This window comes from Echeneis naucrates, chromosome 12, assembly GCF_900963305.1.
Source record: "Echeneis naucrates chromosome 12, fEcheNa1.1, whole genome shotgun sequence".
Taxonomy (NCBI): Eukaryota; Metazoa; Chordata; class Actinopteri; order Carangiformes; family Echeneidae; genus Echeneis; species Echeneis naucrates.
Genome location: NC_042522.1, coordinates 7,626,101 through 7,644,824, shown reverse-complemented (window position 1 = coordinate 7,644,824; position 18,724 = coordinate 7,626,101). Strand labels below are relative to the sequence as shown.

The following is an 18,724-nucleotide window of genomic DNA, read 5'->3' as shown; positions in this document are numbered from 1 at the left end:
TTAAAGGGGCTAATTGAAAGTGTTCTCACTCACTACAGTTTCCAAACAAGAGCAGCGATAGCGCCAAGAGTTCAGCCAACATACAGTTGGTAAGAGTTTGTGTAACACTCTTGGTAGAATTACTTTTTCAGCACAGATTAGTGCAGTGAGTCACTAGCCAGGCCTAGCTGGTTAGCATGCTGGGTTCAGCAGAAGAAAAGTTGTTAAGTATAGGTGACATGATTGTTCTTTTCCACCAATGGAAACCGGTCTTTGTCAGTCAAGGAATTAAGTTCTGATGCTGAATGTATTTTCTAAGCTTGTAAAAAAAGAGCAGTTAATGTTAATACTGGCTATGAGCCAATAGCATAATTTATAAATAGTCCCTTTACAAAAAAATCTATTTTAGAGGTCAAATGAAAACAGTGAATCAACTTATGTATTTTGTATTTGTCTGTTAAAAAAAACTTCTTCAATCAAAACCAGAAGTAACAGAATCTGGTGACACCAAAGAGGAAGCAGAGAAAAAAAAATGCAGCAATACTTTGACAACAATATAGTCACAGGAAATGAACAGGAGTCTATTATTTTAGCTATGAATCGCATAAAAAAGAGACAAGATTAACCCCTTAAATCAGATTCAGTTTTGGCATGAATGTTGATAGCAATCTGGATTTGATCTAAACCATAACAGAACAATACAGCAGTACTAATTTACATTGTTTTTACCATCAACTTTTGTTTCCTTTACTCCAAAACAGTGAGGAAAAACAGATGTAAGGTTTAAAAACTGGAAATCTCTGAACGTAGGCATGAGTCACTAATGCTGTTAAGCATCTTTATAGACAATATTATAGGCCTCACATGCCAGCAGAGCAAAAGAAAGACAAAAACAAAAACAGCAATTTTTTGCCATTTCAAAGACTTTGCTGTATTTCCAGTCAAAAGCACATTTCTCTAACCATTAGATTGCTGTGACATCACCATCACACTCCATCACTCTGAGCATCACAAGTCTCATTATCAATAAGTGAACACTCAGCTACTGAATGCGAACTTTTATCTTCAGTGTGTGTGTATGTGTCTGTGGAAGTGGTAATGTGGAAATGAGGAAAGAGGACAAAGAAATCCTTCAGGACACAACTGGGAACCCATTGGGTCCTTTCAGAAATGTACATGATGTACATGATCACAACCGCAGACAATGGCTGTGTTAGAAAAATAATAAGGAAATAAACAGAAAGAAAGATATCGAAGATGAGCAAGGGAGAGAAGAAGTGGAAAAAAAAAAGGAAAAATGGAGTAGAATGTAGAGAGGGAGCGGGGGAGAGGAAACGGCAAGAAGCGATGAAGAGATGCAGACTGAGACATTAATGAGGAAAAAAAAGGGGAATTAGATGTGAGAACTGTAATTTAATATTGGGTGTTCATTCATTTCTAAAGGCCTGAGAGAATTGCACATTACTGGAAACCTAAGCCGGCATTAAGCCATGTGGGAAATTATAGTAAGACATGTAAATCCAAGATAGCAGAACGTGAAGCTCTGTAATGAGTTAAGTATGTTACTACATGTGGAAAACATCAGTTCAATGCAGAGACACTCAGAAGTGTCAGACACAGCTTTATGAGACTTTAGAGGGCCATCCAGCAAGCCTTCAAGTGTTACGATTTAGTTGATGCACATAAATATTTTAACAGTTTTTAATAAAAGGTGTTTTTAAAAGATTTCACTTAATTTTCAGACAAGGTAAGACATTTAATTATTTTGTTTGTGTGTATGCGTGTAATAGTGGTGTTAACTTAATGTCACACTGCTGAAACATCAGAGGACTGTCCTCAAAAACAGCATCTGCTGCTTAAAGGTGAAGGAGGTGTTTGAACATGTCCTGTACAAATCCACTTTTGCACAGTAGTGGATCCAGTTGCTGAGCTGAAATGATCTAAAAAGTCCTTAATATCGACAACCTGACCTGTGCCTGTCGGAGCAACTTGCTGGTTTCAGGAGGACTGAAGTGTTCACAGCTCAGAATAGTTCTCTTACCTTAAAGGCTGTATTTGCACATTTTGCTATTCCAATATATAGCCAACTTTAACACTGACAGCTGTGTCAGCGTAGAGGACACCATTAAATTTTGCCAGTATAAACCTCTTCTTTTCTACTGTTACTCAGTATTCTTCCAAGTTAGCATGCTAACCAGCTAGCCTAGGCTGTCACATAACTTTGTAATAGTTACTTGCTGTAGCCTTCAGTCTGCTCAGAGGGTGTATCATAATCACTGGAAATAAAACAAATGCCAAGGCTCAAGTCAAACCGCAGTGATCTCCACCTGTTGCTGACAAGAAACCATATCTGTTTGTGGTTCATAGTGTAATTACTGTATAACGTATAATGTCTGTAATGGACTGATGAGCTGGGATTGGCTCCTGCACTCCTGCACCCACAGCCGGGAAATGGATAAGCGGCACAAGATGAATGAATGGATGAATGTATAATGCTGACTGTGATGGATTGACATTCAAATCCCTGCAAGTTGTTTTCCTCTCAAAGCCAGAGCCAGATATCTGGAAGTTGACGGCAGCCTAAAATGAGCACAGTCAAGCAGTAATTTCAACTTAGATGGACCAGACACACAAAAAGACCAGTATGATCCTTTAAGCCATTTAACCTCATTTTACTGTAATTCTTTGCTTCGCTACATGTGACTGAGGGTAATAGAACAAGCTGCTGTCTCTGGAAAAGAGAATAGAAAATGCGTCACTGATGCTGAAAAAAAAAAACAAAAAAAACAAACCCATAAACATCCAAATGATGACAAATCCAAGAAACCTGATACATCAGCCATTAGAGCAAAGCCTTTCCCGAAAGATACAATTTTAGATTACTTAAGAAAATGCTGTTTCCTAACCTAAGGCACAGAGAAAAATTTAACCCAGAATCTTTCTCGTAATATTGATTGTAATGTTGACTGCAGGGCTAAGCATGCTGGGATGGAGTGGACATTTTTTGTAGTAGAGTATTTGCTCAACACCGCCCAAATGTTGTAAGTGTGTTGGAGTGCTCCTCCAACGGTCTGTGTGCCATGTACAATTATGTAAGTGAGTGTTTGCATGTGTTTGTGTCTGCACATGTGAGTGTTTATTCGTGTCTACCCTCAGTGTTTCATGTGTGTGTTTGTGGGAGTATGAGGTTCATTTCCATAGTCTGGTCTCTATTATTTCCTTATTTTTCTTCCCAGAATCCTCCTTTGTGGAAGTCTATTTCCACCAATTGAAAAAAAGAACAAAAACCATAAAAGTAATGAGAAAAGTAAAAAAACAACAAAAAAAAAAAATCCTTTTCTTTTTAAAAGAAACTGTATGAAAATGATACATAACTGAAATTGAATGACAAGTTAAAAAGGGGCATGACAAGTTATTAAGACCTTTGTTAGTACATAATTTATTATTTGTTGAAATATTACAGTATTGCAGAGTAGCTCAGCTCATATCAGTGTACAGCTATATGGCAAATAGCACGATGTGTCACAGAGCACACCGTTGCTATGTGTATAGGACATAACAGCACCCATACGTATACCTTGCTTCTGTGAAATTCCTCATTCCATCAAGACCTGGAAGGAATGCTCCTAATTTTCTATACATTTCCATACTCATTTCCCAGACCTGCCTAAGGAGCTTCTTTTAGTGTACTTTCCTCCTGTGTCCTCCCCTTCGCCAAGTGACAACAGAAAGGGATTCATCTCGATCTGCCAGAGGACGCAGTTGTTCATAAAATAGCTGGCTTTAACCTCTGTGAACCTGGCAAAGAAGAAATGCTTCTGGATGTGGCCGTGGTAAACTGGCTTCTTTTCATGTCAGGAGGTCATTTTGAGATGAAGGGTGTAACGCAGGCAACTATATACCCCTGGATTCAGAGGAGGAAATGAAAGAATCCAGGGGTGAAAGATCTCACGTCACAGCTTCACACACAGACTTTTTTCTTCCTCATTCTGTGGGAAAACTGAACAGCAGTAAGATTGCAAACACTCAGCAAGTATTTTGTGTTTTGAGTGCTGTTTTAATTTATGTTGCTTCATCCCTTACTGGGGAAAGAATATAGATTACATTTTGGGTAGATTTTGCTAGAGGCAAGAAAAGTGATCATGTAATCACAATCATAATGTTTGTCCTTGGAATGTTTTTCCTATTTTATTTATTTTTTTTACCTTGTTCCATCCATTGTAAGATCTTTCACTGAGAGACAAATAGTTTGGATAGTTTCTCTGCTGAGCTGCGAACCATTCGAGAAATTTATCTAACTCAAGAGAGTCTGCCTGCATAGCTGGGAAGTGAGGTCAAGCCTCCAGTGCAGCTGCCGCCTGCAGAACACTAACAGATAACAGGCCCGCCTGTCAGTATTGTCTCTCTCGTCTGTACTTGCCTAATTTCTCATCAGGACTTTCTGTCTTACTGTCTCAAGAGTGTAATGTCCCGCAGTTGTCTTATAGTTAGGACAAATAGCATCTGTTGACTGAAATCACACATTCTTGAACTTGACATTTATGAGTAATGAATCAGTGACACCACATACCCCCCCCCCACCACACACACACACACACACACCCACCCACCAGCCCTCCACGCTCTCCACTATGCCAGCACACTTCATCTCAGAGACAAAATGATACATTGTCCTCACACAGATGAGGTTAGGAGATTAGAGATTTGATGATGGAGTATTCAAGACAGGGCAGATAAAAGAAGGAAGAGGTCGACCGTTTTTCTTTTTTCCCCATGTTTCTCGTTAAGGGTTAATGGGAGATGTTGCTGAAGGAGAGTTTGTGATTGACAGGATGCTTGAGCCAATTTCCTCTTTGAAACTGGGTAGGATTTGGTTTGGAAATCTTTGGCTTTTTCTGTATTTATTTAACAAAATAATTGATAAATCAGTAGGTAATACATATAGTGAGGTAATATGGGAAAAGCTGCCTCAGGTCAAAGGTCAATTGCATTTTCCCCTTTCCCTTATATTGTTTTCATATGTATCTCGTGCATCAAAGGCAGTTGGAGAAATGAGAAATGTGATTGTGAGGTGAAAGTAAATGGAGGATTGATTTTCTCTTCACATAGATTGCCAGTAAGTTGTCAAGGTGGTGTTTTGTATTTATTTCAGATCAATTTGTGTGATTGTACTTATACAAATGTAATTTAGACCGACAAGCATTTTTAGGGATGTTTTCCATTTTGGACCTTCCTTAATGGAGCTCTAATGCACTTTCCATAATAAACATTTGCAATATAAAACAGAAGTACTCAAAGTACTAATAGAATACTTTTACATCTGTAAAAGTTTGGTGGTTTGGCCATTAAATGAAGCGGTCGGAGAGTGATTTTTGTTTGTTTGAAGACACACACAAAAACAATGAACTTAAAGGATACACTTAAAGAGTGTAAGTACTCAAATTTGAGCCCATGTGAATCGCTGTTTCTGAAGTACGAGTCAGCAAAATTTAAGTCTGATTCAAAACAGAGTCATCGCTTCTTAAAGCCTGAGCCATCAAAATTTTAACTCCGGAAACTCGCAGTGTAATGATCTTGATTGGGGTGAAATTCCAGAGACTCAACGTCACATCACATCATTGTGGAAATACTGTAACTGTACAGTCAGCCCAAGTGTATCATTAGACTCATGGGAGGGCATAGGAAACTGGGAGGTGGAGCATTTGAAAACATCAGCTATATTTGCTCATTCGTAATAAAGCTATGTGAGCAAAGAACATCGCTTGTTCTTTTCTTTTTTTCCCATGTGTTGCTCTGAGCACATGCTGGAGGGGTTACACCCAAATGTGATAACGCCTTCTGTCCAGAAGCATTCAGAATACCCGACTTGGTCACTAAAAGAGCTACACCAATGGTCTCATGGTCATCAATCACACAAAAATACTTATATATGCCAAGGTAATATAGCAGTGTATATGAATCTGTATTTTTATGCAGTAATCTATGATGGTGTGCCGAATCACTTGAAACTGTATTTTTCTCTAATGTGTCTTCAGGGGCGTTCATTATCTGCTGGACGCCAGGCCTGGTCATTCTCCTCCTCGACGTCTTCTGCGCCAGCTGCAACGTCCTCACCTTCGAGAAGTTCTTCCTACTTCTCGCCGAGTTCAACTCAGCCATGAACCCCATCATCTACTCCTACCGTGACAAGGAGATGAGCGCCACCTTCAGGCAGATCCTGTGCTGTCAGCGACAGGAGAACGTGAACGGCACGATGGCGGAAGGATCCGACCGGTCGGCGTCGTCCATCAACCACACGGTGCTCGGCGGCGGCGGCGGCATGCACCACCAGCACCACCACAATGAACACTCAGTGGTATAAACGAGGGCTGGATATCATGGAGATTAATCCGCACTGCTTGATGGGGTTAATCTCTTTTGGAAATAGAGACTGATAAAGGGTAAACGAAGGTATGGGCAGGTCAAGAGGGACTGGGGAGCATGATATGGACGAAAAAAGACAGTGGCGTGACATATGTGGGAGCGAAAATTAGGTAGATGGAGTGGATTTGATGATGAGTTGGATGAGATCACAACAAAGAGGAGAGTGGCAACTATGAAGAAAGATGAAAAGACTTTATCTCTGTGTGGAGGTCAAAACGCAGGAATAAGGCTGATCTCCGAGGACTCTGATAGGCTGTTAGTATTTTTGTTGAGTTGTTTATCATTTGATGTTTGGTGTTAAATGTGTCGTTACAGGCAATGCTGTTATGAACTATTTAAAAGTAATCTGTGAAATGAAGGTAATGCCAGTATAACTCATCCTCTTTCTCCAGTCGTCTCTCACTTTGCATCCTGTTGTCATCATTGGCTACGGCCATATCGTATCTAATTATTATTAGCTGCAACATTCATTTCTGGTTTGGACTTCTTTCCAGGTTTAAAACTTTTCCAAGAAAGAAACCCCTAAAAGGCACACAAATTAATTGTACAGTGACTTGTATGCCAATATGGTTGGCATGGTTACTAAAAATACTGCAGTGATGCTCTACCCACTATGGATTCAAGCAAATGTTTGAATTACCAGAGCCACTGTCCTTTTGCACATTGGATTCATATATCACTTTTAGGTGATACTGCAAATTTAATACAAAAAAAGACAATGATTCTACTGCTCATCCTCTCCCAGTGAAAAGCCTTTGAGAGTCCATCCTATCAGTTTCTTTTAAATGTATGAGGGATCCAAGATCTACAGGAAATCCAGAGTTGTTTATTATCTCAGACGAATTAAAGACATGCCGTTCCAGGGACCTAACCAAAAAGAGGAGGAGGATGTTTGCAGTTTTTGAGCAGGCTGTGCACCACAGTGTTGTGTGGAGACAAGGTGAAGGTCACGTCAGTTTAGTGAGGTGAGGTGAATGTGAAATTCCTCCCCTGGTGGTTCTGAAACTGAAAATGGGTGTAGACTCCATCATGTTTTTGAGAGGCGGAAGGGAGAGGATATGAAGATAGAATGGATTTTAAGGAACGCCCATCTGAAACAGTTTTTCACAAACTCCTTCTGCCACAAATGCTACAGCAGCTGATGGAAACAATTTTAGTTGCATACCCTAACCTGCTCAATTTACTAGCAGTTGTCTCAGAACTAAAGACATTGATACGCTCTTGTCACTATATGAATTTAAGCCATGTGGCCACAGCCAAATAAAACGCTAAATGGCCAGTTGTGAATTCAGTTTGCAACTGAATTCTTTAATACGCCAATAGCTGCTATCATCTTCCATGGCTATTAGGTCTCCTTGGTGTGCATGGTTTCAACCAACACTTCATGGAGGGACTGAAAAATATCTTTACTGCTACCCAGAAAAAAAAGGTGTGCACATGTTTGTTGTTAGTGCTGATGTGCAGAAATACAGACTACCATCCAGGATATATGATTTCTATATGTCATCATATAGTTGGTCCTGGTCATCATGATAAAGTTGCTGGTTTACTTGACATCTTCATGAAATTTGTGGACTTGAACTGCAGCAGTGAGCATTTCAGGTCAAGTCTTAACTCTTTAGGTCTACTGACAACAACGAAGCATGGCTGTTTACTCTAACTGATTGTGTGAGTTTAGCCAGTCCAGTGTTGAATGGTTTCACATTATTTCCACAAGTGCCCCCCACCCCCCCAAATCCTAACTCCTTTTCAGCCATTAACTTGTGATTGCCGAAAGTCAGCACAGCGATTCTGTGACGTGCGTTGTTAAAAATTACCAGCTGAACAGTTTGTCGTGACTTGAATTCAAAACACTCTTTTTCCAGAACCTGCAGACAAAGCTCCAAACAGCTGACAGCAAAGTAAGAAAGACAGCCAAAGATACAGTCGGATGTTTTCCAGGAAGCGACATGTTTGTCAGCGATTTAAACTGCAGCGCTAACATGAAGTAAGCTGGCATTAGTCAGTGTCAACATTGGCCACACATACTGTAAGATCCAAGGTTGTTTGGTTTCCCACTGTTCACTCTTTGTGTTTGTCCATTTTTGACTGCAAATTTCACCAGAGGCCTTACAGCAGTGCTGACAGCGGGAGCGCCACGCGTGGCTTTATTGACCAAACTTAGTCGATCTATGACTCTGGATCCAACCCTCAATATTTGATTTTACAGATTCAGGTTATATAACAAACCAACTAAACCTTCTGTCCTTGTATGTCTTTGTTTACCAGTGTGTCACTCTTTGTATACCATTGTAAGTATATGTGTACAGTATGTATGTATATAAAATATATTATTCAAAGTTAATCACCAAAGGGAAAATGTTTTGTGTTTGTAAATTTAACTGTTATGCTCTGTCCAAATGTACTGTAGGATTTTGTTTATGGTTTAATGTCATGAGCTCTTCCTATTATGACCCTAATGAATGAATTTGTCATAGATGCAGTTATAGTTATTAACTTGTTTGTGACCCAGAACTAGATATCTACGTTTGCAGTGCCTTCCAGTTCTCCTTTTTTGAGGAGTAACTTTGCACCCGTGTAAAAAGTGATTTACTGCCCCCCTCTGGTTAATGTATATTTCACCTCTGGCCACGCCCACTAGTGATGTCATAATGTCCTGGAGCCCACATCTACGTCACTACAAGGTGAGACTGAGGGCCAGTAAAGCAGATCTTCACGTGGTGTGCAGCTACTCCTTAAGATTGTGTGTTGCTAACACCGCTGTCTTACATTTGCCTTATAGCTGAACAAAAATTAATCTCACTGTTGAAGCAATATTTTACTTTTGTAGAATTTTTTTTTTTTTCCCCAGTATTTTTCATGATGCAGATACGCGAGACATCACCTCAGATGACCCCAAATGACAAAAGAGTAAAAAAGAACACTGAACAATTTCAAATGACCTAGATGTATGGGTAATTTAATATATTTTTTTATATGTTTTTTTAATTAGAGGGAGGATAATATTAGGAGACCAAAAAAAAAAAAAAAAACATTCTCAAGAGTAACACACACTCGTGTCAAATGCACGTCTAAACGCACACCCAGCATTTAATCTGCAAAAACATATAATCCACTGGAAGTGTCTTGATGAGACACAGCTGGTGTGTTGCACTTTGTCATAATGGTTGAACAAACATTGCTGATGAACCCAAAGAGTGCATCCAGAGTGGAAATATTCACTGTACTCGACCTTCAAGCTGGAAGCCGTAGGTCTGACACATTTTATTCTTCCAGAGTGAAACATTGCTTCAAAAAAAAAAAAAAAAAAAAGAAAAAAGTCTGCCTCAGATTTAACTATACCATGTACAAGTAGTTTGTAGAAAGTTTTGACGCATACTATCCATTCTGTAGAGGCCAATATCAATGAATGTGCAGCCAGAGTCATAGTGTTGATATCCCAACAACAATAAAAAAAAAACAACATATGAAAAAGTCTGACTTATTGTGTTGTTTTTGTCTTTGTTGAAACTAAAGCAGCTATCAAACATGTTTGGCCCTGTGGTGGTTTGCTCCTTTCTGTTATCCCACTGTGTTTTTCCATCCAAAAAAAGTCAACAGGCAAACACGCCAACACACAAGGTCAAAGACAGACACAGACCGATAATGTATGCTTTGTGACATGCAGTGTTTCATGGTGGACCTAATAATAATATACAGACCTTGAGGCCATTCATAAAATTTCTATATTCTGCAAAGGATGGTTGATTGCTTGGAGGTGAGAAGAACACTCATTACACAACACTTTATTTTGCACTTATTTTTTCTTTGCACCACTGGTGTTTTCTGGATATGACTCATTCAATACACCGGGAGTTTTTGTCTCCTTGTGGACTGAAGAGCTGCCTGGCTTTAAATGCTTTTGTATTTAGGGTCATGATTTTTCCCCTCTTTCATACATTATACATTATACAGGTATTTTGACTGAATTTACATTTTGAAAGACTGAGCTGCCGTGTTGTTATTTTAACCTTACTTACGATGACAAGTTTTTTTGGGAGGGCAACATTAGCATTCATTTTGAGTTATGCTTCTAGCCACATGGTGAGCATAAACTCAATGCTCTCTTTTGGTCTCTACCAACTCATGAAGGCATCTTAATGTTTCGCCTTGTTCAGCTAGCCAGTTGATTCATTAAATCATTAATTTTCTACTGCTTATCCGTTTCCAGGTCGTGGGCTTGCTGGAGCCAATGCCAGCTCACACTGGGCGAGGGCGGGGTACATCCTGGACGGGTCACCAGTCCATCACAGGGCCAACACACAGAGACAGACAGAGGCCAACAACCATTCACACTCACACTCAGACCTACAGACACTTTAGAGTCACCAATTAACCCAAACATGATGTCTTTGCATGGTGGGAGGAAACCGGAGTATCTGGAGGAAACCCACACAGGCCCGGGGAGAACATACAAACTCCACACAAAAAGGCCCCAGGCCAGGAACTGAGCCAGCAACCTTCTTATTGTGACGCAACAGTGCTAACCACTATGTGTAGAGCCAATGTTTTTGGCTTTGAGCTGATGAAGTTGTTTCTGTATGGATTTGTCAGTAAAACACGTGCCTGCCTTTTCGAGCCCTTAGAGTCGACCAGAATAGTTGTGGAACACTCAACATGAAGGAAAAAGTATTTCTAATTAAAAAAAATCAAAGAACAGACAAATAAGAAAATATTAAATCATAATCAAGCCCCAGTTAAAACACTGACTTACACAAGTTAGAAAGTAATCATTTTGCATGATGTGGACTGTGACAAGAAACAGACGCTACATGAAGTAGTGCATTGTGCAAATGTGGTATGTGTGAATGTTTAAGGCTACCAAGAGCAGTTGGGGCCATGATGTGTCATGTGTGACATGAATTAAGCAGGAGTCCTAGCAACAACAGCCAAATGTTTTTATAGGAAAGAATGCTCTCTCCCTTATTCTCACTCTCTTTCTCTGTGTTTATTGTTCCACAGTTTTTACGTGCTAGCCTCAAGTTGACTGATATATGTCGCCTTGTTTCCTGCAACTCCCTGAATAGGCCAATCAGAGCCAGCGCAGCCACACAGGAAATTCCTCTGTGCTGTTGGTGAGTGAGTGGGATGTCACATCTTCATCCCACCAAAGTTTGCTGAGTGACAAAAATGTCAGTGTCAGTGACAAAATGGCAGATTGGCTAAAGCCCATGATTGGATTAGACAGCAAACTTTATAATACATAGAAAAGACAACAAGGCACTAAACATGCACCTCGGTTGAACATTCAAAACAATTCAACACATTCAACTTCCTCTGAAGCATTATCAACGTTCTTTGCAGTGAAAATGCACTGAACCCAAGGAGATAATCATGTCAGAACAGGAAGAGATTTAATAGTCTCTGGTCACCAAACGCTGAGAGCCACTTTTGCAAGTTGGCAGGAAGGTTAGAGAGTCCATTCAGATGAACCTTTTGTTTGGAGTAGGGACAATTGGCTAATTCACTGTGAATGAGTGCTGCTTACACAGAATCTGCAGCTGGTTGTGTGATAAATCTGAGTAAAACATTTCAAAAGCAGTGCAAATGGAGACAGCGAGACGGAACAGACTGCAAATACTGATAAGAAACAGCAGGGAGAGAAAGGGAGGAAACAAAAAGGCCCTAAGCAAAGAGAAATGAGCAAAGAGAGTAGATGTTGGAAAATGTGAGGAGACTGAACTGACTGTTGAAGTGTTTGCAAAATCAGCTGAACATGAATAGTAATAGTAGTAGGAGTAGTGTTTATTATTATTATTATTGAAAAATGTGGTTTCATTCCATTCTTCTCATAAAATTAAGAAATATTTAAACTGAAGTTTTACCCTGCCAAGATAAATTCAATGATGAAGCAAATAGGACATTTTGGAGATCCTTAAAAATGTGTTCAGATTAAAATCTGAAATATTAAATAGTTGTGGAGACCTTTTGTTATGGCACTTTAAGATTAAGATCTAATTTCTCCTAATGGTTTTTCAAATGTGCCAGCACCTTGATTGTAGCCCACCTGTTGTCAGTTACATTGATTGGACGTAATTTGGAAAGACGCACTCCCATCTATATAAGGTCTGAACCACAAACAACAACTCACATCAGAGCAACAGGCCAAAGTTGCAGGCGACTCACTGCAGAGCTCAGAGACAGGATTTTCTCCAATAACTCATCTTAGAAAAGGAAAAAAAAAAAAAAAAACTGAACCAATAGCACAGGGGCCTCCATAATTCCTGTGTTGAAGAGGTTTGGAGTGACAAAGGACTCTTCCTTGAGCTGCCCTCCCTCCTCTGCTTCACACTCGTTGAGCTCCAGAGATTCTGTGTGGTCAGGATTGAGGGAGAGCTGAAAAGCACAAAGTACAGAGACGTCCTTAATGAAGATCTGCTCTAGAGAGCACTTTGGAACTCAAACTGTGCCAAAGGTTCACTTTCCAACTGGACATTGACCCTAAGCACACAGCCAGTACAATGCTTGAGTGACTTAGAGACAACTCCTTTTGTGTCCCAGCCAGAGTTGGACTGAGTTGGACTCTGCTGAACATGTCTGGAGAGACCTGAAAATGGCCGCCCACCAATGGTCCCCTTCCAGCCTGACAGAGCTAGTGAGGATTTGCAGCAAAGCAGATTCCAAATCCAGATGTTCAAAGGTTGTTGCATCATACTCCAGACTTGAGGCAGTAGTTCCTTCCAAAGGTGATTCAACTAAGTCCTGGGGAAAGGGCCTGGATACTCACTGTCAATGTTTTTCTTTTTTAATACATTTGCAAAATCTTCTTTTATGTTTTGTCATTACTGACTTCTGTTTGTATACTGATGAGGGTGAAAAACAAATGTGTGCCGCCTACTCTAAACAGTTTACTTTGAGAATCCCTAAAACACGTCCTCCATTGAGCTCAGGTACAGGGACATGTCTTAGAAAACAACCATGTTCTTAGTTAGAAATTGACTGGGTTGTGTGTGAGCAACCCCCCCCCCCCACAATCCCTCTTGTGGTGAAGAAGAAGATTGCAGAATTCACATGTTAAAACACTTTGGGCACTATTTTTGGTGGGTGGGAGTGAGGGCCTGGGATGGAACATGAATTAGTGGAGGGTCATGATTAAATTCACAGAGGAGCAGTCATTTCACTACTTTTAGGGTCAGAGAAATGTGACATGTAGGGGCTCAGTTGAAGGTCCTGTCCACCCTGTCTTTCCAACTGCCGTAACTGAAATTTCCACATTCAAATCCACGTATGGAGACAAAACATTGTCTCACGTGCAGCCTTTCTTCACATATCATTCTTCAGGCCTAAAATTGGCCTACAAATAATACTATGGGAGTTTTGGGGTATGTTTCATTTGCTGTGGATATGCCTGTGGATGAGGTCTTGTGTTACTGTTGTTCAACACTGTTACCACAAAGCCACACTGGTCACAGTAGCTTAGGTCAGACCGCAGCCACCCGTTTATTTATTGACTTATTTTTTGAGGGGCAGCCATTCACTTGATTGTACTATGACATTTAAAGGGCATGTAGAGCTTTATAATTGTCACAAAACCTTCCGAGTGCAGCGCTAAACATTTCTATACACAAGATATGAATAAAATATATGGGCTCATTTTAAATTAATTCAAGTTCGCTACTATGAAAGTGATTTTTTTTTTTTTCACTATTTGTTTCATTATTTTATTCTTAGCCTTCCCTCTAGAACCAGCATCACACAAGATGTAGTATCTCAAGTAGACTGGAATATTATGATTCACCCACGGGAAAATAGCGATGCAGGAAATTAATATGGCAAATTTTTGTGGTCCTCATGTTATCATCATGCAAATCAGCTTCATTCACTGCTCATGTAACTTCACCTTCATGTTCGATGACGACCTTTACCAGATCTGAAACACAAACGTTTGGTAATTTTATTTTTTAACTTTATTTGCAATGCAAAGAAATATATTCAAAATCATATCATATATGTAATGTAACAAATAACAAAAATCACACTATGTTTTTAAAGAAATAAAACATTTCATTCATCAAAGGCATTTTCATTAACATGAAAATCATCATGTTATGTGTGCGTGTGTGTGTCTGTGTGCTGACACATAGTCATTTTATATCAAAATCTGGGTGCCAAAGACCAGAAAGGTGTCATTAACAACAGAAGAGACAGTGATCAACAACAACACGATGAAGAAGAAAAACATTTATATATTAGAGGTGGCTAGTCCATGGGGCAAAGAGGTTTCTTACATCATTGTATTATATTTTTTTTATTTTTGTCTGTTAGTGGCCAAGACCAGAGAACATGCTCTGTGACCAATCAATAATCTGACAATAACTTCAGATTCAATACATGTTCACCAAAAAATCTCCACATGCAGAGACTCCTTTTAAATACCATTGACCAAAAAAATAGATTTTATTCACAATTAGTCCGTACCCATTAGATTCTTTTTGGTAGTCAAGCAGCATCAGCTACTTGTGCGAGTGAGTGGAACAGTTTCTTGAGCTTTTGGTGGTAGCTGATTTTAAAAAAAGAAAAAAAAAGCACAGCAAGAATTGAAGTCTTACTGAAAAAGATTTTCTAGTCAGCTGATTTACTGACTAGAAAATGATTTTCCATTTAACTTTGTTTATGAATGATTGTTTCATTATAGCAATGATGCCATTGTTTAATGGCTTATTTTTGAATTATACGTAAGAAAGTAACCAGACAGTAAAATAACAGATTGCTGTGGCTTCATTTCCCTCTTGTCCTCATATTTTTTTATTTTCTGTTTTTCATTTTAGATTCACCAGCCACCACAGCTATTTAAAATGCCCAAAAATAGAATAGCAACACCAATCAATAGCACTAGTTTAAATTGATTTTGTGCCATTGCGGAATTTGCTACCGGTGACCAAAGCAAGAAAAAACTCAGGTACTGCTGAAGCATTAACTGTCATGTTCAGTTCACTGTCTAACTTTCTTAGTCATCAGATCATTTTGGAACACTTTGACAGCTCATAGTAAAAGAGAGAAAAAAAAATCTTGCTTGCAATGGATACAGCACTAAATTGTGAAATTACAGTGGTAAGGGTAATATCTGCTTTGTAAAGGGCTTCAAGTCTTCAAAGTTTGAGGCTCTGAGGTCAGCGTCAGAGTCTGTTCATGCATGCATTTAAGGTTTTATGGAACAAAAGCAGAGCTGTATGATGGACATATGTTGGCGAAGCATTCTGACTGAAAGAAGCTGGAAACACATATATGCTAACTGAAGTATGATGATGGATTATGGACTCTCCTGAAAAGAACAAGACCAGGGCAAGATCTAGTATAAGGATCGTTCATGGTCAGCTTGTGAAATTGAGGATAAAGTTGAAAACTATTGTGGAACCCCCATAGATGAATAGTTTCATGGAAAAGTAGCTAAATGTCTTTAATCGCTACTAATAGTCGTACATTAATTTACCATCATTTCATCACAATTGAATTCAGTCCCTTGAAGCCCTTAGCTATCTTTCCTTTCTCTGTGGTCACATAATACACTTCCAACAAAGCTCTTCTTATAAGAATGTTCTTATGCAATAGTGACTGAAACACACCAAGTACATGTTAATCAAGCTGCTTTGCTGCTAAAATCCTGAGTTTATAACCAAACACAGAAGTTGAAGACAAAGACCCTGCTGTGATTTGCTCTGTTTACTGGCTTGAACTCACTCTCACTCATTAAAACAATGTAGATGGAGAGAGAGGAGAGCTCTCCTCTCTCTCGCAAGCCAATCTTGACAACTCTGTTATATGGTGAGTCATTCAGGTTTGTCCCAAAAGTTGCTAGATTTCTCTTTTTTGCAAAGAAGCTGCTAAAGGCATCTGAAAATGGAAACCAGTGTGAAAACTAAGAAGGAGCGATGGCCAACGGGAAGGGCCAAACCTCTGCCAGCCAATGGTGAGAATGAATCACAAACTCTACTCAGTCACTTGCAAACACGGGATGGAGAGAGAAAGTAAGGCAAGGCAAAAGGCTGAAGGGGTATTCAGTATATGCTCAGGCTTAATGTTAAGAGTTCATTTAAAGTGAAGCTTCAGGCACTATATTAATGTGGAACTCATTATTTTCTTGCGCAAGGACAGAAGTGTTTTTGTGATAATGTCCCAGGCTAGCAGTCAGGCTCAGTCTTGATGTTTAGTGTGTTGTGATGCATACGTTCCAGTATCCGATGTATACTGCTGAAGCTGGGCCTATCTGATGGGTGCGTGCTCCAACAAAGCCTCATCAGATTGTACAGTTCCAGAGGGCAATTCTCAGGGCAGGAGAGGATGTGACCATCCCTCACATAGTAAATAACCTCTTCATGACCCATGCCGTAATATGGCTGCATCCCGTGGGAGAAAATCTCCCATAAGACCACACCGTAAGCCCACACGTCTGATTCTGTGGTGTAGCGGTTGTAGAAAATAGACTCTGGGGGCATCCAGCGAATGGGGATTGCATCGTTTTCATTGGCTTTGTAGTAATCGGCAGAGTATATGTTTCTTGAGAGGCCGAAGTCTGCAATCTTCACCACCATCTCCTCTCCTACCAAACAGTTACGAGTTGCTAGGTCACGATGGACAAACTTGCGCTCCGAAAGGTAGGCCATCCCTCCGGCAATCTGTTTGGAGATTGACAACTGCTCAGCACAGGAGAGAGGCCCGGCCTCCGCCTCAGAGGAGAAGCTACGACCCGACAGACTGGCTCGGCTCAGTGTGTGCACTGACTGGGTTGGCAACCTTCGACGCAGGAACTCATTGAGATCACCGTGGGCCATGTACTCGAACATCAGACACATGGGTTTGCCCACTGCACACACGCCTGGTAAAAGGCAGATAAAAGAGATTTTATTTCATGTTCTAAGACACATAGAAAATACAGAACGGCTTCTCTAACCACAGAGGTTTGAGCTAACACCCACAAAGACTCAGCCACATAAACACATTGGTGACATCATTAAATCCCACATATACAATGAGTTCATTCACCATAAGAGGCAGATATATATTCCAGCCAGACATAAACACAGATGAAGCCAAGATGTGTACATGTTCATAAATAAACTCTCATGCATAGAGGATGTACAGTCTGTGCAGTTTGACATTAGTTGCCTTAATATTATGTGGTTGCTCTTCTTTTGAACCTATGTTGTATATATATATATATATATATATATATATATATATATATATTAATCTGTTTTTTATTTCTGGAAAAGCTTGAACTCTAAATTCATTAAAATTCATTTGACTTTATTTACTCTACTTCTATAAAAGAGTGGCTGTCTGCGTGTTTGTTTATGCATTCCTGTGAACGCTTTTTGCAGTGTGCACTGTTGAGGGGAATTAGAGCGCACACTGTTCAGGCTGTGCAGAATCCCAATAACCCTGCATAAATTGTAGTGGTGCCATCCGTGTAAGCTGGCTTTTGCACAACACAGACTTCAGAACTTGACTTTTTTACAGCTCTTTGGAAAAATTAAAAGCAAATCCAGGTTTGCCAGTGAGAAAAGAAATGCCCCACAAGAGTCAGACAGTAGTTTCCGTTTCTTGTTCTACAGCCAACAAATTGAGGCACTACAGATCATGCCTGTGTTTTGTCCCACTGACTGCATGACTAGTGTACTGTATGTGTTCGGTGCGATGAAATGTACTGAGTCATATTGCCCATAATCATAATTTGGACAGATTTTTTTTGCTTCTGTTTCTGCGTGAAGCATGAATTAGAACCTCACTGACCGGCCAGCAGCGCAGCCACAACATCCTCTCAGCGTCAACTCAAACACACACACACACAACTGTGTTTTTAAATTCCTAGCGGAAATCCTCCTGAAACGCCAAATATGTCAGGCTGGATTTGGGAAAATGTTTATAAAATGATATCATGAATACTTTCAACAAATGGAACTGGGCAATCTCTGAAAGCAGAGAGTGAATAGTTTGAATATTTGGCTGTATATCATTAAGCTTGAATGAACAGCTGGAATAAATAAATGATATGTGTCATGCCTTGTTGTGGAGTATGAAGCTACACAGTCACTTTTGGTAATATCAGAGTCTGGGGTGCTTTATCTTTAACTGTGTGGCCCATTTCAGCAACATAAGCAAACATGGAAGCAAGTCCCATGTGTCACAGAGGACAGGCCCTGAATACTGCTCCCTGGGTTAGGGAGCTGTAATTTAGCAGCAATAATGATAATGTTTCACTCCATTGCTAAATATACTGAACACAGAGGCCCCCCATCCTGCAACAAAGCCATGACATGCGGACATATGTTGTCTCTACATTCTG

The 18,724-nt window shown here is 39.9% G+C and overlaps 2 protein-coding genes across 3 annotated transcripts in view; one reads left to right on the top strand and one right to left on the bottom strand.

Annotated features, from left to right (window-relative positions):
• lpar1 (lysophosphatidic acid receptor 1) overlaps window positions 1-9,750 on the top strand; it is a 32,139-nt gene extending 22,389 nt beyond the window's left edge. For both annotated transcript variants that reach the window (XM_029515416.1, XM_029515417.1), the window contains one exon: window positions 6,015-9,750. In XM_029515416.1, the coding sequence (XP_029371276.1) occupies window positions 6,015-6,340 (326 nt within the window). In that variant the 3' untranslated portion in view covers window positions 6,341-9,750. The remainder of the gene's footprint in view (window positions 1-6,014) is intronic.
• A 5,125-nt stretch (window positions 9,751-14,875) lies between these two features.
• Window positions 14,876-18,724, bottom strand: part of musk (muscle, skeletal, receptor tyrosine kinase) — a 28,993-nt gene continuing 25,144 nt past the window's right edge. The window contains exon 17 of the mRNA XM_029515415.1: window positions 14,876-17,254. Within this exon, the coding sequence (XP_029371275.1) occupies window positions 16,560-17,254 (695 nt within the window). The 3' untranslated portion in view covers window positions 14,876-16,559. The remainder of the gene's footprint in view (window positions 17,255-18,724) is intronic.